This window comes from Drosophila grimshawi, unplaced genomic scaffold, assembly GCF_018153295.1.
Source record: "Drosophila grimshawi isolate 15287-2541.00 unplaced genomic scaffold, ASM1815329v1 contig_311, whole genome shotgun sequence".
NCBI classification, from domain to species: Eukaryota; Metazoa; Arthropoda; class Insecta; order Diptera; family Drosophilidae; genus Drosophila; species Drosophila grimshawi.
Window position 1 is genome coordinate 9,360,573 of NW_025063098.1, and position 26,699 is coordinate 9,387,271.

The 26,699-nt window shown below is 39.1% G+C and overlaps 2 protein-coding genes across 5 annotated transcripts; one reads left to right on the top strand and one right to left on the bottom strand.

Moving 5' to 3' along the window:
* Positions 1 to 15,173: 15,173 nt before the first annotated feature.
* Positions 15,174 to 21,617, top strand: LOC6564312 (band 4.1-like protein 5). 4 transcript variants are annotated; one of them, XM_032737471.1, is made up of 10 exons: positions 15,212 to 16,163; positions 16,966 to 17,113; positions 17,188 to 17,364; positions 17,619 to 18,663; positions 18,741 to 18,875; positions 19,014 to 19,133; positions 19,222 to 19,376; positions 19,447 to 19,637; positions 19,862 to 20,545; positions 20,717 to 21,611. In XM_032737471.1, exons 1-10 carry the CDS (start codon positions 15,942 to 15,944, stop codon positions 20,873 to 20,875), a joined length of 3,036 nt encoding a protein of 1,011 aa, XP_032593362.1. In that variant the 5' UTR covers positions 15,212 to 15,941; the 3' UTR covers positions 20,876 to 21,611. The 4 variants fall into 4 exon arrangements, with proteins under 4 accessions (XP_032593365.1, XP_032593362.1, XP_032593364.1 ...); XM_032737473.1 differs by lacking the exon at positions 19,862 to 20,545 and having other exon boundaries at positions 20,717 to 21,617; XM_032737472.1 differs by lacking the exon at positions 19,014 to 19,133 and having other exon boundaries at positions 20,717 to 21,514.
* Positions 21,618 to 22,334: 717 nt separating this feature from the next.
* LOC6564311 (actin-87E) lies at positions 22,335 to 24,135 on the bottom strand. The gene is made up of 2 exons (XM_001989862.2): positions 24,031 to 24,135; positions 22,335 to 23,812 (listed from the first exon to the last, which is right to left on the bottom strand). Exon 2 carries the CDS (start codon positions 23,788 to 23,790, stop codon positions 22,660 to 22,662), a length of 1,131 nt encoding a protein of 376 aa, XP_001989898.1. The 5' UTR covers positions 23,791 to 23,812; positions 24,031 to 24,135; the 3' UTR covers positions 22,335 to 22,659.
* Positions 24,136 to 26,699: the final 2,564 nt, after the last annotated feature.

Consider the following 26,699-nt stretch of genomic DNA (forward strand, 5'->3'; position numbering starts at 1 on the left):
TTCATAGAAATTATAAAGTTTTATTTTTATATAGCCCGACAATAAGAAAAAATCGATATAAATCGATAATCGGTCGTAATTATTAAACTTAATATTTCAATTAATACTTGATATTGCCTAAGAAATTATCGATCAAAAAAGCTATAGCGGAATTCAGAAAATGAATTTATAAACTAAAATGTTAGAATATGTATCTTAAAATACTAATGTTTAAAACTAATATAAGCAAAAGACATTTTTTTCTAATTTTTATACAAATTTGGAATAAAGAAAAGAAAATCCCTGGTTTTTAGAAGGACATAAACTTTATTTTATTTTAGAAATATAGTTGCTGAGTTATTAGGTGCATTATATGACGACTTTATTCTGAGTGTATGCACTGAACTGCATATTCCCTGTTGCGCCTAGGCAAAGATGCAGATGCCGCTGCCATTGCGGATGCATCCCCGATCCCCGCTTCCATTGCCCCAAAATGCAGCACGCCTAGGCTTTTATTTTGGACTTAACACTGGGGATTTGTGGTTTATTTTTGGGCACACATTGTTTGCCTGTCTGCCTGTCTGCCTGTCTGACTGACTCGCTGTCTGTCAGTTTGTCTGGCTGTCTGTCTGGTTGGATGGCTGGCTGGCTGGCTGGGTGAGCTCATAAAATAGGTGTGGTCATATCATCAATAAATATGCCCCGGCTGTTCAATAAAAAGCAGAGCAACGAGTAAATTAGCTAGAAAAATACAAAATGTTTGGAATTGAAAGAACTTGCGCGCTGTGCAATGTAAAAATAGCATGGCGTACGTATGTAAACAAAAACAACACAACACACACAAACACACTTGAAATGTATCTGTGTGCGTGTGGGTGTATTTGTATCTGCATCTGCTGCTGTGGGGTGAGAAACGTGAATCGCGGTAATCGCGTGCCAGGGCAGAATCACTGGCCACGTACGTATTGAATGAAGAAGCTGGGCGAACTAATGATGTGCATTTTGTTTTCTGGGAAACCCTAGACGATTCTCGATTTTCGATTGTGGCCATTTGCATTTGTTACGCACGTCAGCGGCAACATTCATACAATGTATCAGCGGCACACACTCAGAGAAAACTATTTATACCAGCATCATTTTTTTTCAAAAAAACTTCCAAGTGCAGCTCAGATTTTTCTCGCAAAACATATTTCGAAAATGCTATTTTATTTCTTTCCAAAACCAAGTTTTTTTCTTTTCATAATTCCAGGCTTTGTTTCTTACAAATTTATAAAAAAAAATATCTATAATTTCCATGTTATTTTTTTTTTACTGTATGAAATGAACTTTTAAATAAGTTTTCTATTTCTATTAATTATTATTAAGCATTAGAATTTTATTTTTAACATACACCGACATTTTAAGCTGCTATAAGCAAACGAGTTTTTCTAATATTAAATTCAATTTATAATAAAACAATGTTTTTGCAGCGCAACTTAGTTATTATTTCTGAAAAAAAGCTTGAAAGTCTGTTAATCAAATTTTGTTTTATTTGCATTGCCATATTAAATTAGAAATTGTACATATTTGAGATATTTTATTCATTTATATATTTATTTAATTTTAATAAGAAAAAAATTTAGATCTGAATTCAATTTAAAATCACTTCTATTTTCTCAACTTGCCAATGAACTTTTTCCAAAGTAAATGTGGGGTTTATTGTTAAGAAATATACTGCTGAAAAATAGCAAAAGCGCATTTCTAATATTAACCAATATTCTTTGTATTTTTTAAATTATTTCTAAAAACAAGAGAATATATTTATTTTTAAGGGCGATTTGAATTATGGCTTATTTTACAAAATATGAGTTTTAGTTTATTTTCTGAGTGCATGCCAAACTGAGGCGTTCGTTTCACAGCCAAGGCTGAGGCATTTAAAAGCTCATTTCAACACGCGTTACATGTGTTTCTTACTGCTCGAACATTTATTGTGATGCCCAACTTGAACTGAGTGGCATCTACAGCATTTACAGCATCTTCAGCTTCTTCAGCTTCTTCAATTTCTTTAGCCTCGCAGCTTCGACTCGGTTTCCGAATCAGTATTTTTGTCTGTGCAATTTGCATACGGCATGTGTTTTATTTTATTTCGGTTGCCTTTTTAACGAATTGCTTGTCAAACAGCAATTAATAGCAGCTGCCTGTCAAATTAGACAAGAGCATCGTAATCCGACGACTTAATGACAACTTCCAAGAAAATAGTCGAAGCAACGAGGTATATAAAAACAAATTTATTAAATTTACAAAAGGGCCACAACTGAGATATTGCTCGATAATTTGGCCATCAAAAATTTGCATATGAATGCCCAAAATGTCGTTTAAACAATTTTTCAACAAAACCAAAAAAAAAAAAGAAACAACAAAAAATGGTAGTAAAAAAAACAACTTCTAAATGCCGTGTTTGGTCCCATTAACATTCGCTCGTTCATTCCATTCGCTTATTAGAAACGGATGAGGAACAATGATTTTGCTATGGTAATGGGCATGTCTACTGGCGGTTTGGGAAGGGGGTGGTAGGAGTGGGAGAGGGAGAGGCAGGCGGGAGGGGAGTGCCCTCTCAAATCCTATATATTCATCGATTTATCGCTGCACAAACATAAACGCACACAAACAAACGCACACACACACACACACAGACAGGGACACACACTAGCGCCTCAGCCACGTGCTTAATACGTGCTTAAATGTTAACATTTCAATTTGCAATTTGGACTATCTGTCTGTCTGCCTGTCTGTCTGTCTGCATGTCTGTTTGTCTGTTTGTCTATGTGTATTTCTGTTTGTTTGTGGGTATGTTCTGCCTGTCTGTGTGTTTGTCTGCCTGTTGGCTTATGTGCCTATGCCTATCGGATGTTCTCCTGGTTCGTCCTCTTACGCACTCTCGCCACGCCCAGCGTGCTAAAATGTTTTCCAAACATGCAAAGATCATTTGCGCGCACACACACACACACACACACACACACATACATGCAAACTGAGTTAGCTGGCTTTGACCCTCAGCGAACCGAACCCTTTGACATGTTTGTCTCCATCTCTGTTCTTCATCGAGTTGAGTTTTTAGCCCAGGCCAAGGCACAAACAGCTACATACATATGCGGATACATTTATACACATATGTATAATCAGAATTCAAAGGCACGCATTATTGAATAAGCCCAAAAAAGAAAAAATTTAAAAAAAACACAAGTAAAACGCTGTTGAAAAGTGAGCTCGACTACGAGATACCCTCAAGCCAAAGACAATCACAGATATATTTGTATAATATTCCATATTATTATATAATATTCAATTTCGAAATACAATTGTTTATATTGTTATGTTTAAATATTCGCGAAATTATTGCAGTTGTCAATAAAATTAAGATATAACTGATTGAACTGATAGCTCTTGTAGACTCAGAGATGGACTTGTTTATACATAGTTGATATATTTAATAAGTTCGGAGTTGCTTCCCTCTGCCTGTCACATGCTTTCGAACATAACCATTATACCCTCTTAACCCATTTTGAATGGGTTTTGGGTATAAAAAGAAATAGAAGCGCCGTCGTGCTGTTGGGCCATATAAGAGCAGTGTTCTATCGTATGGGTATCATATCCGTAGCCATCGCCCCGCTGAATGTGTGTTCTCCAGATAAGATACTTTATTGACATTGCGTGTCTAAACACTTTACCGCTACGCTAGTATTGCTATACTTCCCCATTCTCCACGCTCCTGTTGTTGTTGTTGTTTCTTGATTGTGATTGTGCGCTTTAAGCTTATTTGCATAACCATAATTCTTTATTCAGTGAGGTGTGCGTGTGTATTGTTTAGCACGAGCACAACAAATACACACACACACAGAGACACAGACACACATGTATCCATGGCTTGTGTATCTATCGGAAACACAATTTTAATCTAAACAAAAATAATAATACGAGTTATTTTGAATTGCTTAGTTTGGTAATATTAATTTTGTAAATTAAGCTGTTTGAGATATGAGATATGGCAACAACTCAAGCAACCAACCAACCTGGCCAAATGGAAACTTTTAACTCTTTTCCGTTGTTATTATATTTTTTTTCTTTTTGTCGTCGACCTTAGCAATAAAATCAACCCCCACCAAGCACATTTTTAAATTAACACAATGAGCCTGTATAAAGTGGTGCTCAAAACGAGTGGCCCTTTTAGCCTAACCGCACTTAAGTTAAGGCTGAGCTTGGCTAAATTTACAGTTTGATTTACGATATGGCCTGTACGGGGTATTTAATTTGCCCCACTCAATGGGCCATTCTATTTCTGTACACCAAACAGCGACATTATAAGCATATTTTACTACTTGTGCAATATTCATAACTCCAACAGGCAGTCCAAACATATCTGAGAGTGCTATGGCTCATAGTAAATATTAGTTACAGTATGCAAAATGGAGTTATTTTATTATTTTATTATAATTAAATATTTACCATATGGCAAATTCAAACATTCAATCAATATTTTCCTTTCGTGCCCCATGTGCTTTGGAATATTACTTTATTTTAGAAATTAATTTGATTAGCATCACTTTTCTAATTTCAGGCAATTTGGGAACATAATTCGAAACCAAATCGTAGTCGTGATCATGAGGGGGAAAGGCAAACATTCCAGATTAACTCTAACTCCAAACTACAACTTTAATGTTGTTATAATTCTAAAGAATTGAAGCAGACTACCTCAGAATGTATATATATAAATTCTTGATCAGCAGCACTACTTACAGCTCGTCTGATCTCATTTTTTACGACCGTTTATTTCTAAACTTGTTTTGTTTAAAGTAGACTTATCTCCTACTAAAACTCATCAGCTATGCGCATTATTACTCTCCCAAAATTTTGACAATATTCAAATCAAAGTCTGTCTAATTTATCACATAGTTTTCATATGAATAATCGGTTGTTGTTTTTTATTTTTTTTTTTAGCAAAATTGAAAAGTCGGCAGCTTGGTTTCGGACTAAAATACAATAATATAAACGATCTTTCTTGCTTAAGTATATCTTTAGATCTCAATTTAAAATATGATTGTTTATTTTTTTTAATATGAACTAAGCATAGTCCACACATTTTGAGAAAGGTTTTAACAAATTAAAATTTTAAATGACTAGCAAATAAACGTTACAAATTGAATGATAAAAAGTAAAAATGAATAATTAAATTAAAATTAAAAGTGACAATAAAATGATAATAAAAGAAAGCACTTCATAAATCTGTAGGTAATAAAATGTTAAATGGTCCAACATTTATGACATGAATTGGGGAAACCCAATCAGATCAATATAGCAGTGGTCCGATCTTGCATAGCCACCTAGGTATTTCTTTTCTCATTTATTCAAATTCGTATTTATAAATTTATCAATAGGTATTCGCCTGCTGCAGGTTAATAAATACATATGAATCTTCAACTATTTGGCACAAACCAGAAAAACAGGCGGACACACAAGACACAAGTGAAACAAGTGTCTGATTGTTGTTTTGCTGGCAATGATGATGATGATGATGATAATGATAATGTTGTTGTTGTTGTTGTGGCCATGTCAGCATGTTAGCCTGGCAGTTGTTGTTGTGGTCGCCCCAAATCATTAATTTCACAAAACGTGACTTTTTTGCCATATTTTGAATTCTAATTCCACTCATTAGGCGGCACTGTCGCCATTGCCGTTCTAAACATAACTTCAAAAGGTGCAGACTGCACTTGTGACACGTTTCGTAATCTCTTGGTTGCTTGGCGTGGCTTGGCTGGTTGTTTGGCTGCTTGGTTGCTTGGCTGCTTGCCTGCTTGGCTGGGCAAAGCCTTTTTCGCATTTCCCATAAGCAGGCGACAACAGCACACACACACACACACACACAGACAGTTGCAACTGCAAATACCAAGATGCCGCATGGCAGCAGATAGCAGATACAAATACAGATGCTTAAGCTAACCTGCATCTAAGTACACCTGAATGTATGACTTGGATGGATGGTGCTGGGTGTGGGGCTGTGTGTGTGTGTGTGTGTGTGTGGGCTATGAGTCTAACGTCAGAGTGCATTACAAGCTCAAGTACAAGCTATTTCCGTAACGGAAGGCAACACATTTGAGTTTACCTTTTGTGCCACTGCCGGCTCAGTCAGCGACGCAGAGTCTAATTAAAATAAGCAAGAAAGCTAGAAAAGGTCGTCGTAGATAGTTTTCTGCTGAGTGCTGAGTGTGCTGAGGGCGTAGTGGGGTAGGGGGGGCAAGGTTGGTAGGGTTTTGGGTTGGCAGTGCAACATTTGGCAGTAGGTGGCTTGCAGTTTGCAAAACACGTTGCATAATTGGCCATTTTTGTGTGCAGTTGCCGCACATCATCCTCAATCTTAATTAACAAATATATATATACAAGAAATAAAAAGTGTAACCCAGGGCCAGGAGTAAGCAGAGAGCGCGCTCCAAAGATGCCACATAAAAAGAAAAAAAGACAGAAGAAAAAAAATTGCAATTTACGACTTGTCATAAAGGGAGACCCCGCCATATAGTAAATCATTTTTTATGTAGCTGTGGACTGTGGGGCTACTAACAACGCAAATAAGCCACGGTTAGGCCCCACATAAAATCCTTTAGCACCTTTAAAATGCCTGGCCAAAAGTCCTAAGCTCAAAGCCATGGACGAGGCGGACAGACGGTGGCGAATGCGACTGCTAAACAGCGAAATTTATACAATCAACAAATGACATAAAATTGTTGCTGAACGACGCAAAAATAAAAACAACAACAACACCATCAACAACGAGCAAAAAAAAAAAGAAAAGAACAAATAAATTGCATGACAAATTCCTGTCGAGGGTCGCAGGTCCGCATTCGAAGTCGAAGTCGAATAAGGATGCCAACAAATGATGGACGATGATTATATGAGACGCAGCCAGCAAACACACGCTCAACATGTGTGTGTGTGTGTGTGTGTGGGCTTGCAGGACCTTTAGCCAGGCTCAGCATGGTCGCAGCGAGAGCAAACAGGCGAACCAACAATTTAAGTCCTCAAATTCCAGCATGTGAAGCAATAATAATAATTTTATTGTTTTAACACAGGTAACAAACAGAAAGTTATTTCAGCCACAGCTGAGCGGCTTTTAAAAACAAATCTTGGGGTGAACTGGCAGCAGCCAAGCAGCCAAGCCAAGCAGCCAACCAGCCAGGACAACCACCCAGCCAGGACAGCAACAAGGGTAAGCGCCAGGCAAGCGTAAAGATACACACACATACACAGCACACATACACAAGTAAAAGAGGTTTTCGCTTGCAAATGTGACGCTGCAAGGTGTATGTTGTGCACAAACAAACCAATCTTCCATACACACACACACACACACACACACACACACACACACACACAAACACACACATTCACACACACACAAAGGCGAACAGCACAAACATAACTCGAAGAAGAAACAAATAAAAATGGCGAAATAAACCAGAATAAGATCTGTAGCGAAATATTTTTATTGCCTTTTTGGCAACAACACACAAGCACAAACACACACACACACACCCATACACACACACACACACACACACGCACAAATACGCTACGTGGGTGTGTGCCAGCCAGGTAAGTATGGCGTTTGTTTATTTGTGGATCTCTTTTGATACATAAGTAGACAGGTGGCAGGGGGTTAAGGGTGATAGCGGGTGGGGCGTGTGTGCAACCCAACATAATTTACGCCGCCATAATTTGTCATAAAAATCTTCCAGCAATAATTTAATGTTGAAATGCAAATTTTTAATACATTTTTATACCCAATACCCCACTCAAAAAGAAAAAAACAAACACAAAATTCGCATGAGCGGTTTTAAATGTTGGGTGTATTGGAGGTAAACGAAGGTTAACACTATATATATGTATATATATTTATCGTTTAATTTAATTTAAAATTGTATTTTAGAAGCTTACACTTTTGAAAATCGCACAGAAATTTGGAAAGTTGCACTGAAGTGTAGCAAATCGCACTGAAATAAATACAAATTATTTCTAAATATGCAAAGGAAATGTCTTAAAAAGGTAAACTGGCTTGTCCTGTTTTTCGGAACTATGTTTCCTAAACATAGAAAATGTTTCTATGAAGTATAAATGCCAACTCATATTTCGTGAAAAAATCCTTTCCAAAATTCGGCTAACAGTAATGAAAATTAACCTCGTACGTTTTTTCAAAATAAATTATACGAATTTATAAACTATCTGAAATGCTTGTAGATTTAACATGTTCAGATACGAATGTTTAATAAAAATATAGTCAACAAAAAAAGAACAACCCAAAAACTAAACACAATTTACCTAAATTTAAGCAAAATATACTCAGGAATTAAGATAGTTGCAATATTCCGTTTTAGATATCATATAATAATCTGAGTTTCACTTGTCGGCCAGAACATGCAAATTTTCTAAAATTCCTGCATGAAAGGGATATGCTTTAGTCATGTACTTCTAAGTTGGACTACAATTGCTTTTTTACTTGATTTGTCTATAAATTTAACAAAGCACACATTACATATATCATATCTTTGTGGTACATCTGTGTGATATATAGCATATAACTGAAATATCTTATGGGATTTGGCTTGCTGCCTTTTGATTCATGCGCTTAAGCCTGGCTAATTGAGTGTAAGCAGTTGAATTTGCAGCACTTTTCATGATTTTAAACTGGGTCAACGAAAAGGAATTCCTTGCTGCATAATCAAATAAGCAGTTAGCACAAATCATGCCAGTGAAATGCTGTATATATATATATATATATATATACATACTCATTTTTGACTTGCTGCCGCTTAAGAAGATTTACATGCGGTGCTGAAAGAGTTTTGTGCCACTAGTGAGCTGAATTGCCGCAACGGCTGTCATCGCAATTGCCACACATGATTACGCTGTAAACATTTTATGTACCCCGGGTACGTAACAAATATTTAAAGAACTTAACACAATGATATGTGAGCTGCATGAGAGTTTTATGGCCACATTGCTGCCGCTGCTTGGGACGGGTGCAAAAGAAGAAATGCATGGTTACTTCACTGCTGTTTAATCTTTATGGCGCCTAGGCAACCCAAACCCTCAAGCTCCCAAACGCAACCCAAAACTCGAACTCGAACTAAATCATAATCATGGCTAACAAATACTGCGTGTCATTTGAGCACACACATCATAAAGCAGCAATTAAGACAATGTTAAAATCGTAAGCGTCAAAAATGCCATAGAAGACTCTGTCGCACAATAAAAAAGAAAAACTGTCATAAAAGGAAAACACACTCACAAAGCGACACAAAGGGAGAGTCAGCAGCGAGAGGGTGAGACCGACATAGAGAGAGTGAGAGAGAGAGAGAGAGAGAGAGAGAGAGAGAGAGAGAGAGAGAGAGAGAGAGAGAGAGAGAGAGAGAGAGTGAGAAGCCATCCAATTTGAGACGCTTGCGTGTAAAAGAAGTCAGAATCTGGCAGTCATTGGCAACACTGCTAATTGCCAGTCAAAATTCTATGCACAATAAAAAGATGAGATAAATGCGTAGTAACAGCAATAAACTCGTGAAAATGACAATCTCTTTGTAAGACAAGGTGTGCTGCATTGCAAAAAATAATAATAAAATATATACATATAGAAAGTTTCAAATTATCGTGTCACAAGTGCGACGAGCAAATATATGTATTTAACATTGCAAGTGTTTGCCGTTTTATCTTTGGTTTATGGCTTTTATTAAATGAGCTGTCATTTGAATTTTATATTTTAAATGTGAATCAAAGATGTTGCTTAAATTCAAGTCAGCGCACTTTCAGCAACATTTCTACACACAAAAAAAAAAGATTTAAAACTTAAGAGATTATCCTAAAATGAAAATCACCTTGAAAAATATTCTACTAATTTCTAAATATACCAAAACATATTCTTATACTAAGAAATGCTCTTTAATTGCTAAGTAATTGAAAATATTCCTAAAAAGTTCAAACTTTGTTTAGTAAAATCCTTTCTGAAATTCTGAAAATAGTAATGCCTTTTTCCTTCTCGACAGCTATGTTATAATTTAAATTCATAAGGTTTTCCAATTAAATTAAATCATTTATAACATATTTAAAATGTTTGTATTTGTCCTTAAAATACTAATGTTTAATAATAATATCATTAACAAAAAAGTTTCTGTACACAAGTAAAAAATCACCCTGCATGTGATAAATATTTCATTAAAGTTTCGAAAGATTTGCCCTAGAATTAAAATACAACTTTCCGCTGTAGAAATATACTTTCCGAATAATATTATTAACTGTCCATGGCGCTAAAATTATGCCGATTTTCTTAAGTCGACGCTGATTTTCTGAGTGTAAGCTGTGTTTATTTTACGTTTGTGTTTTTCTGGATTTATTTAAAAAGTATGATTCCCACAGGCAATGTAGTCATAAAATGCTTTTCAAATTGAATTTATATTTATTTTGTTTTTGTCATAAGTATTTAAAATGTGTGCATTGGAAAATTGCAGCAAAATTAAAGAGAAAATGACAAAAGTGCTATTATTGAAATGGTCAAATCTGAACAGTTGCCACAAAGACCGCACACACATAACACCCACACACACACACACACACACAACAAACACATGAGGAACTGACTCTGTCACCTCAGGGGCGTACACATGTTTGTTTGTAGAGAGTAGGGGAGGGGCTGTGGGGTGGTGGGTTATGAAACGGAAATGACTCTTAGCAGCAGGCCCGATTTAGACCAACTGGAAGCCAAACCATTCAGCGAACTAATGCCGACCTAAGGCAAATATAATTGCGTGTGGGTGGCATCGGGGAAGAGGGGAAGTGGGCATGTTGGTAGCGGGGCAGTTAGTGGTAGCTATTTTCTGCACAATGTTACAAGACATTTGCATGCAGGCGTCATCTGGTATGGGTTCGGTTTTGGGTTTTGCGGTAAGCGTATGGCCAGAAAGACAACACCAAAGCGTTCGACAATTGTGCTGATGCCGAGTATTGGTCACTGCCATCTAGGAGATGACACCCCACCAAACCCACCATCCACCCACCGTCAACCACTTGCTACTCCTGTTGACGGCTGCTGCTGTTGCTGTTATTGCTGCTCCTCTTACTTCGCCTGCTGCATACGTGCCCAACAAAATATTGATTTAAATGAGTTTCAGTTTCGGTTTTCATTTCCTATCGCAAATTCCAACAATCAGCAAATTGTGCTGCTCAATGAACTACTTTTTCCTCGAGTGCTACTCCTCGTTAGATGTTTCCCAAGCAAAATGCATGATAAGCAAAATATTGCAACATTGATGATGAGCTCCTCCTCCTTGACTCCTCAACATGAACAATGTGGGTGGCTGCGAATGCGATATCATTTTGTGTGTGGAATGTGCGAATGGCACATGTAAAACCCAAATACCCCAGAACCCATTCCAAAAAATATGCTCATGCTGAAAATGGCCGTTTTGGCTATTATTATGAGAACTTGCGACTACTTGCCAAACTTGAAGCCGAGCGCACAGAAAAACACATCAATAATATAAACTACAATTTAAAGTTGATAGTTTTATTGTTGCTGCCACATCCCAAGGGTAGAATCTTGGACCAAACAAATGCCAAACTGTTTTTGCTTTTTGCTGTCATGGCCAAGCGTATTACACACTCCCATACACACTCCCACATACACACACTTCCACTCACACACACACATAGGAAAAGAGTTGTACATATGTCCGAATCAAGTGTAAATGGCCAGAAAACCTTTCAACTTTCTTGGTTGGGCAAAAGTCATTTGAAGTCATTTCAGAGTCGCATTCACCCGAAAAGCCGCAGACAGTCAACCAAAGCTAAGCAAACCAATGCGAAAAACCTGACCGGAAAAACTTTTCCCACAGTTTCTACCTACTGGCATGGAAAAAAATATATTTGAATATATGTAATATCTCATTTGCATATTGTTTGGCTTTTGTTCTACTACTATTTGTACTATCTGGAGCATAAGAAAGCAGCAGCAGCAGCAGCAGCAGCCTCCAAGCGCTCTTTAAAGTTTTGGCAGCAACTTTTGGCCCAAAACTGGCCACATCCCTGGATTTGGGTTTCTTTTTTTTTTTGTGGTGGTTTTTTTTTAAGGAGCTGTCTCCATTCAGCGTTTCATTTGGTAAGATTGCTACAGCTACAAAGCTCTTAAAGTAATTAGTGGCATAAATTAAATCCCCTGGCTAAATAACAATGGCCAATTGTTTCAATGACCCTTGTGCCACTTTTAATTGTTGCAATGCTGTGAAAGTTTTAGACCTAGCCATGGACCGGAGCTGCTCCGGTTGCGACTACTGTTCCAGCTTCGGCTACAGCTTCAGCTCTTCTCCCTGTCCCAGAGCCTGTTTCCATTCTGGATTAAAGCTTCGGGCCCCCAAAAGATGTGGAAAAAGGGCCGATAGAAATTTTTTCTTTCTTCATTTTTTTTTTTGTGTTTTTTTGGTGACACCACGTTGGATAGGCTTGGGTGGCGGGCGTGGTGCGTTGAAGGGGTAAAGCTGTGGTCACTAAGCACCAGCGCCCCAAATGGCGTTGCAACAAAAGCAGCCCCGGGGCATAAATAACTTTTTATACATTTCATATGTTTTTTTTTTTGTTTTTATAGTAAGGTCGCAACGGCAAAAAGTTGACACATTTTAAATTGTATACGAAATAAAATATATTTTTGCATAATTGTACGCATTTAACATATTTTAAATGTGTTTTGTTTGGTCCAACCACCTCTGGTATGTATGTGTATCTAATCTAATTATTTAGCAGTGCAAAACATTTGCAACAACATTGATTTTCAATTGATTCGAACGCCTGCCAATCGCCGTCCGTCATAAAAATAAGAAAAATACTCATCGAAAATTACACGGCCGAATAAAACAAGCTGTTGACTTGCCAAATAGCCGTGAATTATTCCCCCAGGGCGTAGGTGAGCAGGTAACGGCAATCGCTTAGTTTGCCCGGAGAAATTCGCTGAGACGACAAATGTTGGTTTGGTTGTTGTTGTTGTTGTTGTTGCTGGTGTACGTACCCCCATCCCCTGGCGACCCGGACGTCATCACATCCTGTGCTGTCTCTTTGGCCGACAATAACGAGCCGTGAATCGAGGCCAGAATCGAGTCCAGAGTGAGAGGCAGAGAGAGAGCTCGAGGATATCGTAAAGCGACACAGAATCACACATAAAATTTTACAACACAAGGATGTTTTTTATTGCATTGACGGGCTTGTCCACGTCCACGTCCACATTCACGTCCCTGGCCATCAGGTTCGCGTACCAATCGAGTCCTTAAGTAGCCAATTACTGAAAAGTTCGAATTCCTTGCAGTGGATATCAGTGTGTCGAGAAGGCATTTTCAGCTAGATGCGACGACGGGTTTGTTAGCCTTAGCTGAGGGTAAACAGCAAAACATTTTTCTATTTAATTAAAATGAATTTACCTTTTCGGTTGCCATAAGGATTGGAAGGCCAAGGCGGATGGTAGATGGTGGATGCGTCACGAGCATCGACTGATTTATGGATGGCCACCGTATAAATTGCGTTGCCGCCTCAGCCGTGGTAATTTAAATCACGAGCTGCGGTTTTAATTAAAAGGAATTTATTTTACGCTCAACTGCAGATAAATGCACACTTTCAGTGCACAGTTGAATTATACACACACACACAAATATTTACACACACACAGAAATATAAGCACACACACTTAAGATGCTACCCCTTTTAAACTAATACAATCCAAGTAGAAGGAACCCCATTTTCCTGATGTGAACCTCCCCTCCTAAAGGCAAACCATTTAGCTGGCTGTCATAATTAAGGCCTACGCATTTGTTTGCTGGCAATTTTGTTATGGCCAGCTCAGGTTGTCGTTTTATCGTCTCGTCTCGTCTCGTCGGTCGCCTAATTGTTATGAAGATGCATGGCAAGGCCAGCTTGGCCAGCGTTGGATCGGGTTTCCATATTAGCCCGCAATCAATCATGTGCACCATGCAATAATGGGGCGCTTTGTAATTATGTTTTCATATCTCAAATGCATTTCATCTATGTGCAAATACAGATCTGGCCAAGAGATTGTGTGAAAATTGATAGCTAATAAACCTTGATTAATCATCCAATTGCGCTTGAATAGTTTACGCTTTTAGTAACAAGAAAAGGAATACAAACAGCGAAAACAGGAAACCAAACACCAACCAACATCCCGAGGGCCCACTAAAAGCACGATATAAACATGGCCAACAGAGTTAAGAAGGCAGAAAACGTTGCACACCGTAAGAAACACAGAGACACACACTCTACACTCTACACACACACACTACACTCTACACACACACACACACACACACACATGTGTGTAAGCATACGGAAATTGTCGGTGATAAATCTCCCATTTACCTTTAAACTCAAAATATTGCGACCAATGGGAGCCGCAGCGTTGGCTGACTGCGTCGCTTACAGTTACATTTACAGCTACAGCTACAGCCCCTAAATCCACTAACAAATAAAGGAATAAATTGCCCATAAAAAGGATTTTGCAAATGCCGGCTGCAACTATAAGTTCCCCTTACCCTCAAGCACCACCCTCCCCACATCATGGCATGTGTTTCGTATTTACAGCTATGGTGGACTTTTGTTGTAACTCCAACTTAACTGATAGTTTTCTTTTGTACTGCCAACTAAAGTGAAATGTTATAAGCATACAATCCACTAACTTTGTCTCAATTTTGTAAGCCCTCATTGCTCATATTACTTTTACAACTTGAGTAAATGTTCTTTATTTTGTGAATATATTTACTCAATATCATTGTGTTTTATGAGATGATTTCATTTTAGAAAGCGCGCTGGGCTTTGAAATTGATTGCGCTTATCGATTAATTTGCAATCGAACAATTTAGCGCGTGTCAGTGTTGGGCTACGCAAGCAGAGCTGGCATTCTAACAGGAGACTGCTATAGCAATTATTAGATTATGGATTTTCAATAAATAACAATTACTTAATAGTTATATACACATCATAGTTTCTAGTTAGCTTAATTGTAATAAAAGTTTCTCTCCTCAATGATATGTGTGCAATTTGAGTAAAAGTGCGACCATGCTTTTCAAATATAACTATGGCGATAGCTATCGATATATTAACAAAGAGGCCAAACATATCTGCGCTATCGCGCTTCGGTCACACTGCAGCACCTACCATCATCGCATAAAAGTTTGGTCGAAAGTACAGCAAATTTACCGTTTACTGCACCAAAATAAATAAAATAAATACAATTACATTCACAACTCACGCCCACAAATGTAACAAAACGTCGCGCAAACAAATTAACCAAACACAAAGGATTGACTGGTGTTGCAGCAGCAGTCGTTGACAGTCGTTGTGTTCTGTGGCAGGAACGAAAGGAACGGAACGTGTTTGGGGCGGACTTGTTTTTTCTGGTGCCTGTGCAAAAAAGGGGACGCCGCCGCCGTTGCATCAACTAACTGTGCTTATTTTTTGGGGGCTGCAGGAGCCCACAGCCAAGCCGCACAGCTCAACCAGATTCGTTTGTCTGCTGGCCAAGTTAACCAACGGAGGCGGGGGGCGTGTGTGCTAGTGTGTGTCTACATATATATACAAGAACAAGTTGAAGCGCACTTGTGTGTGTGTGTCGGTGTTGGTGTTTTCAGTTGTGCAGGTGTGTGTGTGAGAGTTCTGTTGTGTGTGTGTGCGCGCTGTGGTCTTGATGTCTGTGCTTTTTCCCAGACGAAGACGAAGACGTGAGCAGCACACAGGTGAATTATTGTTGCAATACGCTGAAGCTGCCGCTGCCACTGCCGCTGCCGCTGCCTCTGCCTTGGCGCTGCTCTAGCCAAACAGACAACACACAATAACACTCAAAACACAAACGTTCAACAACAACAACTACAACAAAAACAACCACAGGGACGAATTGAAAAATGCTGCGTTTTCTAAGTCGTCGCAAGGTGCGCAACAACTATGCCGATAATGCGAGCAATTCACGGGTTGCAGGCGGCGGTGGAGGTGGCGTTGCCGTCATTGCAAGCAGCAGCAGCGCTGGCGGCTCCCAGATTAAGCCCCAACGCATTGTCGTAAACAAAAACAAAATCGACTGTCGCGTTATACTGCTGGACAACACTGACCTTTCCATCGAATTATCGGTGAGTCTAGAATTACAAAAAAAATCAAACAAACATTACATTCTTAGCTTATCTACACAGGGACAAGTTCTGCTCATTAAGGGGGTGAAGGGGTTGGTTTGTCTTGATTGTTGTGTTTACTTTGGGCTTTGAGTACAAACATTCCATGGATCGCGATGTCTCTGCTGTGCATGTGTGTGTGTTTGTGTGCATGTGTGTGTACGTGTGATAAACACAAAATTTATTGCTGATCGGCCAAATATTTTAAGAGACGAAAACAAAAAAAACGACAAATAAAATAAACGTGATTGGTTCAGGGCCAATGCAATAATTTGCATGCTAACTACAGTAGTCTCTGGCTGGTAACAATTGTTTTGGTTTCACACATAATTTTTATTTGGAGTAATATATTTGTCTATGAAATCTGAAAATATATTAACGTAGTTTTATTTTTAATTTAATTATCTCCATGAAAAAATAGCAATTTAGTTTTTATATGTTCATTGTTATTTTTATATGGCCACTGCTAGAATTTGGTGGGTTAACTACAGTAGTCTCTGACTAGCTAGAACTCCTTGGTTTCGGAGATAATTCCAATTTGAAAAATTTTTAAATCTGATAGATTTTTTTTTGTACACAAATTTAAAAATAAATTGAAGTTGTTTTTGTTGAAATGAATGAGCTCAATAATGAAATGATGAATTTCATTTTAATATGTTTATTATTAATTTTAAATGGCCACTATAAAGTTCAAAATTTCATTTTTATATGCACATGCATAAATAAATGAATTGAATTATTTTTTGATTGCTTTTATTTGCAGAAAAAAGCGCTGGGAAGTTTTCTCTATGAACAGGTTTTCTATGCCTTGGATATCATTGAGAAAGATTACTTTGGATTGCAGTTTATGGATGCGAACCATGTGAAGCACTGGCTAGATCCCACCAAGCCCATCAAAAAGCAAGTGAAAAGTGAGTGACAAGAAACAAACCTACATATATACGTTGTCTGTATCTGCATTTGCATTATTGTTTATAAATTGTAGTTGGACCACCGTACACCTTTCGCTTGAAGGTCAAGTTTTATTCATCGGAGCCGAATACGCTGCGTGAGGAGCTGACGCGTTATTTGTTCTTCTTGCAATTGAAGCAAGACTTGCTGGAAGGGCGACTCGACTGTCCGGATGACAAATCCGCCGAACTCTGTGCGCTGGCCTTGCAGTGTACGTGATTCTCACTCACTCAGTGTGCTGTGCTGTTTGTGCAAGAATACAAAGTTATATACATTTTTGAGCACAATGCATAGCTCGTTAAGTTGAATTGCCACCTTAGCTGTGACCTTTGACGTTGCAGAGTACGAGCTAGACGATCTCTGGGTTAATAGGTTAATGGGGTGCTTGTGCGCATTTCGTATAATAACTATGTATTCTTTACGATTGTTCAACAAATTGTAATTATTTTTGTATTGCATCCACAGCGGAGCTGGGCGACTACGATGATCAGGTGCATTCGGCTGCTACTGTCTCCGAGTTTCGTTTTGTTCCCGAACAGACAGAGGATCTGGAAATTGCCATATTGGAAGAGTATAAGACATGCCGGGGCTTAACGCCCGCCCAGGCTGAGACGGCCTTTCTCAACAAGGCCAAATGGCTGGATATGTATGGTGTGGATATGCACACGGTGCTTGGCAAAGATAGCTGCGAATATCACCTGGGCTTGACGCCCACAGGGATTCTGGTGTTCGAGCGTGACCAGAAAATTGGCCTCTTCTTCTGGCCGAAGATTAGCAAATTGGATTTCAAGAAGAAAAAACTAACACTCATCGTTATTGAGGACGATGACGAGGGACGCGAACAGGAGCACACTTTCGTCTTCCGCCTGTACAATGAGAAGGCCTGCAAGCATCTGTGGAAGTGCGCCGTCGAGCATCACACCTTCTTCCGGCTGCGAGCGCCAGTTAAGGGACCCTCGGCTCGACAAAACTTCTTCCGCATGGGCTCGCGTTTCCGTTATTCCGGCCGCACTGAATTCCAGACCACACAGCAGAGTCGCGCCCGTCGCACCGTTCAGTTTGAGCGTCGACCCTCGCAGCGATTCGCCAGTCGTCAGTCGCATTTGTTGCGTGAACGCCAAAAGGCATCCCAGGAGTCGGCAGCCTCAGCCGTGGCCAGTGTCAATGCTCGTGCGGCCGCCGCTGCTGCAGCTGCTGCCACGGCCGCTGCCACAACGCATGCTGCACCGTATGCTGCGAGCAATGAGAACAACAATGAAACATTCGATTCGCTCATTTCGGCTGATCCGTTTATCACCGTCACCCCCTCACCCTCCGTTCTGACTGTCATACAGAATTCGGCCATCATTGAACCGGATGCTGCGTGCAGTGCCTCCATTAGCTCATCGACTCAAGCAGCGGTCACTTGTCCCTCGCTGGGTCGCAATTCACTGAAGTCCAACTTTAGCAACGATGATCCGGCCTACAGCAAAATTGGCTCCATTGGCAAGGCAGCGGGTCTCTCTGTGAAGTAAGAACTCTCTCTCACTCTCTCTTTAAATGCCATTACATTTTTATTATATATATATACTTCCTTTTTTTGATCAGACTGGAGCCAGAGTACACGCCACCCTATTCACCCAATGCCACCAAGAACTTTGACGAAACGAATCCGTTTAGGAGTGCGGCGGCTTCGCATCATGGCAGCTTTGGCAAGGCCTCAATTAGCTCAGGCCAGCTCAGGTGTGTGTTGCGGAATTAGTTTTACCCTTTCATTGCTATTCTTATTGTTGTATCGCTCTTTGACTAATACGCATTGTTTGTATTTCTCATGCATTTTGTATTGTTGTATTCTCGTATTCTGTATGTATCATTGTGCAGTGTTAGGAGCGGCTTATCGGATAAAGATAGAGAGCTAGATTCATTACTTAAGTCCATTGTCAAAGATCCATCCCCATCAGTGCTTGCAAACGAAGCCATTAACGATGCTAACAGTATCAGGTAGCGTAAATAATTCAAAATCACTTTTATATCTCATATATATTAATAGCATTGTAATGCAAAACTAAATGGGCTTTTGCTTTCTTAGAGTTACTATTAACAAGACCTTTGACATGGATCACAATACAGAGACACTGAAGCGACTCTCGACGACAAACGAGAAGCCCAACAATCAAGTGAAGCTGGCCAATGTGGGCGCCACTGCGTTGCCACCGGGCAATATCAAGTGCAATATACTTAAGGGTAATAATGCTATTTATTTAATACTCATTTTGAATTGTTGCTTAACTTTATGTATTTATTTTTATCATAGCGCGCGTAGAGGAAGAACTCGGCGCTAGCGGAAACGCTAAGCTGACCAATCAAATGTTTGTGCCCGCTGCTCACTCCAGCAGCAGCAACATGCACGTCAACAACAACAATCACATTGGCAGCAACAGCAGCAGCGGCAATCATACACACAGCGATGGACCCGATTCCCTGAATGCCACCTACATATCAGTGGTGAGTTTTTCACTCCAAAATGGAAGAAACAAAACCAGTTAGCCCCATGCCTTGCACTTATTTCATGCTTTCTGTACATTTATTTTTTATTTACATTCGTTGTGTGTGCACTTTGTGTTTTGTGTGCGGTGCTTACTTGCACGCTTGCTGTTTGTGTGTGTGTGTTTGTTGTCATTGTTGTTGTTGGATGTTTGGCTTGGCTATAAACACACACAAAAAAACAGGGCGGCGATAAGTTGACGCTCAGCATACCGGAACAGAAGCCGAGCAGCGGCTGCGCCAGCGTCAACAGCAGCTCGAGCACCAGCAATAGCAATAGCAATGCTAATGCAAATACTAATGCTAATGCTAATGCTAATGGCCGTGCCAGCAGCAACTCACCCTTCAGCAATGCCACCTTTCTGTCTGGCTTCAGTGGGCCACCAACGCCGCCGTCGTCGCTGCCAGCGACAATAAACAATACGAACAACAGCAGTTTGGCAGCAACCAGTGTGACCAACATAAGCACGCCCAGCTGTTCGGCTGCTAGCGTTAATGTTACTGCCAGCAGCAGCACTGCCAATGAGCTGACCGGCACTAGTAATAGTGGCAATTTCAGCTCCGCAACGCCCTTGCTGAGCAATGCCTCGGCAGCCGAAATACTCATTAATGAAATCTTCATTAACAATATAATAAACAATAATGCCGCGGCGAACAACAGTAACAGTAACAGCAACAGCAATAGCAACAATACCAGCAGGTCAGAGGTGGCAAAAGCCAAGTCCTTGACAACGACAAATGCAACGTCAACGCCTAGCGCTGGCACATTGCTCTTCTCCACGCTCAGTGAGCAGGAGCGCTTGGAGGCGCAGAAGTCGAATCAGCAGCAATCCAATCAGAGCCAAGTTGATGGGCCGCAGAGTGAAAAGGTTTGGCCAATTTAGAGTTGAGAAACTGTCTGTCCTTTAACGCGCCTTGCAAACTAACATTTGTCTTCATTTCAATATGCACCTAATATTAACAGCTTCTATTTGAAATATATTTATATATATATATCTTTAAAACTAGATAATAATAATCAAACTCAATACTATTCGCAGAAGAACAGCAGCAATCAACAGGAGAACATTCGCATTCCATCCAATAATAGCAGCAAGGATATGGTCTCACCTTGGCTGGTCTCATCGGAAATCGTTTCAGCTCCCAAGGGACGTGAGCCGACCATAATACGCAAATCCGTTATTACAACACAGTTGTAATTATTATTGTTTAAATTGAACAATTTTTATCCGTAAGACTTAATGATCGTATTTATATATGTAAGAAGATATAGCTATGACAACCTTAGACAACATTCTTTTAAGCATTCCACGAAACAGCAACATATAAGACAATGAGAGAGCAGGTCCAATCAAAAAAAAAAAACAACAACAAAAAAAACTAAAAAACAATGTTAACTGTCCATTAAATGTGCCTTAAATTATACTTATATACATGTACGATATGTGTGCTCGTTAACGGGAAACGAGAAATGTGCTTAAAGAAACGGTGTACTTAAAACATACATAATGTATTCTATTAAATGATAAGTGTATAGACTGGATTTTTAACAAGCAAAGTGATGTCTTTCTGCTTAATATACAGCGATCTATATTATAGCTAAGAAAATGTGACAAAATATATATTTTTTAAAATTACAGTATTCCAATTAACAGACAAAACAATAACAAAAAGATCAACGAATGTCGCATATCGCTAGACTTGGAATTGAATGTCACTTAATATATACATATACATATGATTTCAATTTTAAATCTAGTGTCGGCAAACTGACAGCTAACTGATTAAATCTACTCATATATACATATTATTATATATTTGAATTGTTAAGTGCAAAGAAAGCATTTCAAATTTTTTTTGTATACAACTTTAAAGCAACAAATGCATTTCTATAAATAAATGTATTTAAACATATCCAATAAAGTAATTTGTGTGTGTGTTTACGGAAATATTTTCGGGATAGTTGGGTTCTTTCTTTCAATTAGGCAGTCCATTCCAGGAAGCCACCAGCTGCCATGTGACCTGCAATGTTCAAGTACACACCACCAACACCACCAACAGCAACAGCAGAAGCAACCAAAACAACAACAACAACAGCTCGCACACACATGTACTTGAAATTCCAAGATGTGTATTTTTGCAGCCGCCGAGGGTCGAGTTGTGGCACTGCAATTAGAAGAAGACAGCCGGCAAGCACTGTTAATGTTTGATTCCAAAAGTCGACGCCAATGTCTCCGAGCACTGGTGTGTGTGGTCATGTATGAGTTTTATATGTTCGAGAACATATTTGTTGACGTTGCCACTGTTTTTCTTGTTTTTTTCTTTTTTCATATTTGTTATTTTTAGCTGGCCAACAACAACGGCAGCGAGTACGATGAGGGGGTAGTTGTTGCATCTGCTGTTGGGCTGTGGAAAATGTACTTGTTTGGAAAAGCGAACGCGACTATTTCTAGATCTAGATAAGCATGTGTATAGAGAATGTGCACACACGCACACTCACGCACACACACACACACACACATAGACACACGTCCACACCTTTTGGCAACGCTTCTCGCAGTGGGTGTGCGTATTTGCAAAATTATCGTTATTTGCTGTAATGCTAAAAATAATTCGACTTGCAGCAATGCAAGAAAATCAAAAGGTCCAAAGTCGGTATCTAATTTAAAATGGATGCTATTTATTTATTTGTAAAACTGTAAATTTCGTATGGTTCTTTTATCTCAATTTCTCCGTTCGTCATCTGCGACACTTCCAATAAATATTAATATAAATATAATACATTTCATTGCTGTCTGATTGATTGTCATATATGGTATTGGTTTTGGCCGGGCAGCAAGAGGTTCAACTTAAAATTATTCATCATTAATCATTAATCTTTAGGCGCCACCACGGAAGCGACGCCATTTGTTTTGTTGTGTACGTGTGCATGTGCATGTGCGTGTTGTGTGTGCTTGTGTGTGTGGATTTGTTGTGCCATTGCTTAGAAGCACTTGCGGTGCACAATGCCGGGGCCGGATTCATCGTATTCCTGCTTGGAGATCCACATCTGCTGGAAGGTGGAGAGGGAGGCCAGAATGGAGCCACCGATCCAGACGGAATATTTACGCTCTGGTGGTGCAATGATCTTAATCTTGATAGTGGATGGCGCCAGGGCGGTGATTTCCTTTTGCATACGATCGGCAATACCGGGATACATGGTGGTGCCACCGGACATAACAATGTTGGCATACAGATCCTTACGGATATCCACATCGCACTTCATGATCGAGTTATACACAGTCTCGTGGATGCCGCACGATTCCATGCCCAAGAATGAAGGCTGGAAGAGGGACTCGGGGCAGCGGAAACGTTCGTTACCAATGGTAATCACCTGACCGTCGGGAAGTTCATAAGACTTCTCCAACGAGGTCGAAGCAGCAGCTGTGGCCATTTCCTGCTCAAAGTCCAGGGCAACATAGCACAACTTCTCCTTGATGTCGCGCACAATTTCACGCTCAGCGGTGGTGGTGAATGAGTAGCCACGCTCGGTCAAGATCTTCATCAAATAATCGGTCAAATCGCGACCAGCCAAATCCAGACGCAGGATGGCATGGGGCAGGGCATAACCTTCATAAATGGGCACAGTGTGGGAGACGCCATCGCCAGAGTCCAATACGATACCAGTGGTACGACCGGACGCATATAGGGAGAGAACAGCCTGGATGGCCACATACATGGCTGGTGCGTTGAATGTCTCAAACATGATCTGCGTCATCTTCTCACGATTGGCCTTGGGGTTCAGTGGCGCTTCGGTGAGCAGCACTGGGTGCTCCTCGGGTGCGACACGCAATTCATTGTAGAAAGTGTGATGCCAGATCTTCTCCATGTCATCCCAGTTGGTGATGATGCCATGCTCAATGGGGTATTTCAGGGTGAGGATACCTCTCTTGGACTGTGCCTCATCGCCCACATAAGAGTCCTTCTGGCCCATACCGACCATTACGCCCTGATGGCGTGGACGACCCACAATCGAGGGGAAGACAGCGCGGGGCGCATCATCGCCGGCAAAGCCAGCCTTGCACATACCGGAACCATTGTCCACAACCAATGCGGCAACTTCATCATCACACATCTTGGCGTCTGGTCTGTGTTAACTGCAATAAGACAGCAATAACGTACACTTAATAATATTGTTTTGCGAAAGGAACACAAATTTCTAAACGAGACTGATTGAGACAACGGTGTAAAATAAAATAGTCAAAAATCATAAATCCTACTCAAAAGCACACACAATATCAAAAAGTTACTTGGACTTGTGAATGAATTTAGATCAAATTATTTATACATATATATATATTTTTATTGTACTAACCGTTTTGGTAAGAAAGAAGAACTGTAAATTAAATAGCAACACTTTCGCTGTAGAACTGCGAGTGGCTGCTGGATTGTAATGAGCTAATATTTATACCATTTGTCCGACCCTCAGTCGCACAGATCTTCCACACAGATACACGCACAGAGCAGACACAGATACAGATACAGATACAGAGCGGCGACGTCGCTTCTCAGACATATGCAGCACATGGATGCACATTTTGCTTAAAGGGGAAATTTTGAATATCTTTAAAAATAATATTTTTTCTTTCATAATTTCCGAGAGGCCAAAACCGTCGTCGTCGCTGAGCGGAGGGTAAACAAAAATTGCTCACACACATTCCCACACACACACACACATACACACACACACACACAAATAGAGATGTGTGTGTACAGTCGATCCTCCGTGAAGGCATCGTAGGCGTTGTGGTGCTCGGCACTTTTTGTGTTTGTGTGCGCATTTAAATTTGTTTTGTTTTGTCTAATTTTTAATCAACATTTGCACGTTGGTCCAATCCATACATGGGGATGGTTGGAACTCTCTCTCTCTCTCTCTCCTCGGGCAGAGAGCGCACTCGTAATTAGAAAAAAGAATTTCAAAACAAAACAAAAAATTAAGTATCGAAAATACGCGCCACATATTTTCTGCTATAATTCGTTGGGTGTGCGTGTGGGTGTGAATGAAGGTGGATGTGGTTGATGTGGATGTGAATGTTGATGTTGATGTGGATGTGGAATTGGAGGTGGAGGTTTCGGCCCCATAATCACTAGTCGCAAATTGTTAATAGCTCGCGCATTGCATTTGTAGAATCGGCAATTTATTGCACTTTAAGAACTTACATGCTGAAATCATCAATTATGTAAATATAGCTGAATACATTTCAGCATATTTGGCTACACATAAAACAGTTTTAGCCCAGCGATTGTTTACTTATTTATTAACTTGAAAGCATTAAAAGAATATGTGTTTGTTGTTTACAAAAGAGCTTCTGCTTTTCTGTTTTAGACTGTAAATAAGTAAAAAAAAATATAATATAAATACAAATATCGTGCGCTCTCACGTTTTCGCATAAGATTCTTTGACGCTGACGCGCAGATACGAATGGAATTCTATTTTTATATCCAGATTTTAAGACTATATATTTATATAGCTATGTATGTTTGGCCAGTTAATACAGGTGCAAACACTGCACGGGCTTTGAACGACTTGCATATACCCTACTATATATATACGTTTATGATTTTATTGCATTTGTAATGTGTTATTTTGTATCATTTTTACAAGATTGTATAATTTGAATCGCGTGAATTTCAATCATTTCATTGTTTATTCATTAAAATTATTAACAATTATATTAATGTTTATATAATTCCTTGAAACACTTAAGTATTATATTAACACATTTATTTTATTCCGCATGAAGGGCATATTGGACTGGACTGCATTTGCTTTGACTTCCATGTGCTTCGATTTTATTGGTATGTTTTAACACCAGACTATATATTAGCTACGATTTATTCAATTAGCTCTATCACTTTAATTGCTTAACAAACGACAACAGCAAAGAATTTATTAAATATTCAGCTTATAACTAGTTCTTTCAGGGTCTTGCCGCTAAAGTGTTGAAACTCGCCAACAATTTCTTAATATCTCTATCTTTAAGCTATCGTTGTACATATTAAATTTATTCTAAATCGAAAAGGTGTTGCAAAATTCAATGAAAATTACATGAACTAATAAATATACTAACCAGAAGCTCATTCAGCCAAGCACATCGCCTAGCTATACGCGAGCAGCTGATTGAGTTGTGTTGGCCAGCAACAACAAAAACATGCCAATTTGATGATACCACAACAAATGTGTAAATCTAAAAATATGTGCTTATTTTTTGTGTATTTTTTGTTTAATTATGAGAACATCTGCATATATATTTATATATTATTTTTGTGTACGGGGCAGCCGACGTAGTGGGCCACCACCTTTTAAGGATGCATCAGCCAAGGAGGTGATGACGACCACGAACAGTGGCACTATCTAAACATTTTGAAAGACTAAAATCAAAATTTATAAAAATATTTTAAGTTATTTCATGTAAATCTATTTGTATTCTTTCTTCAAATTTATCTCCCTTTCTTATTAACGTTTTTTTCCTTATGTTTAACAACTGATTGGATTTTTTCTGGATTTTCCCAATCCTTTGAATAAATTCTAAACCAATTTACATTTTACTTCCCCCAAATTTAATATTCTCTTTATTTTATTTGTATTTTTCAAATTTGTATTTATTATTCCCATTAATTTGTTTGTTTTTAGTTTATGTTAAATAAATAAATACAAAAATATATAAAAAGAAAAAAAAAGTTGAAGTCTGTCAGAAAAATCAAAGTGAAACTGTTAAATTAAATAATTTAATATAAAGCAGATGTGCTTAGTTTAGAAAATTTTTTTTTAATATAATAATCGGGTTCTTAAGGGACACTGTAGATCAACGACAACTGCTTGGATTAAGACAAGCAGCCGCAACGGTAACGCTGCTGTGCATTCCACGCCATATTGCAATTTTATATTTTTAAATTGCATAATGTGCCAAAAGAATATGTAAAATATATAAGTATATGTACTATATACATATTTATAAATGAATATGAATATGTTTTGCAATT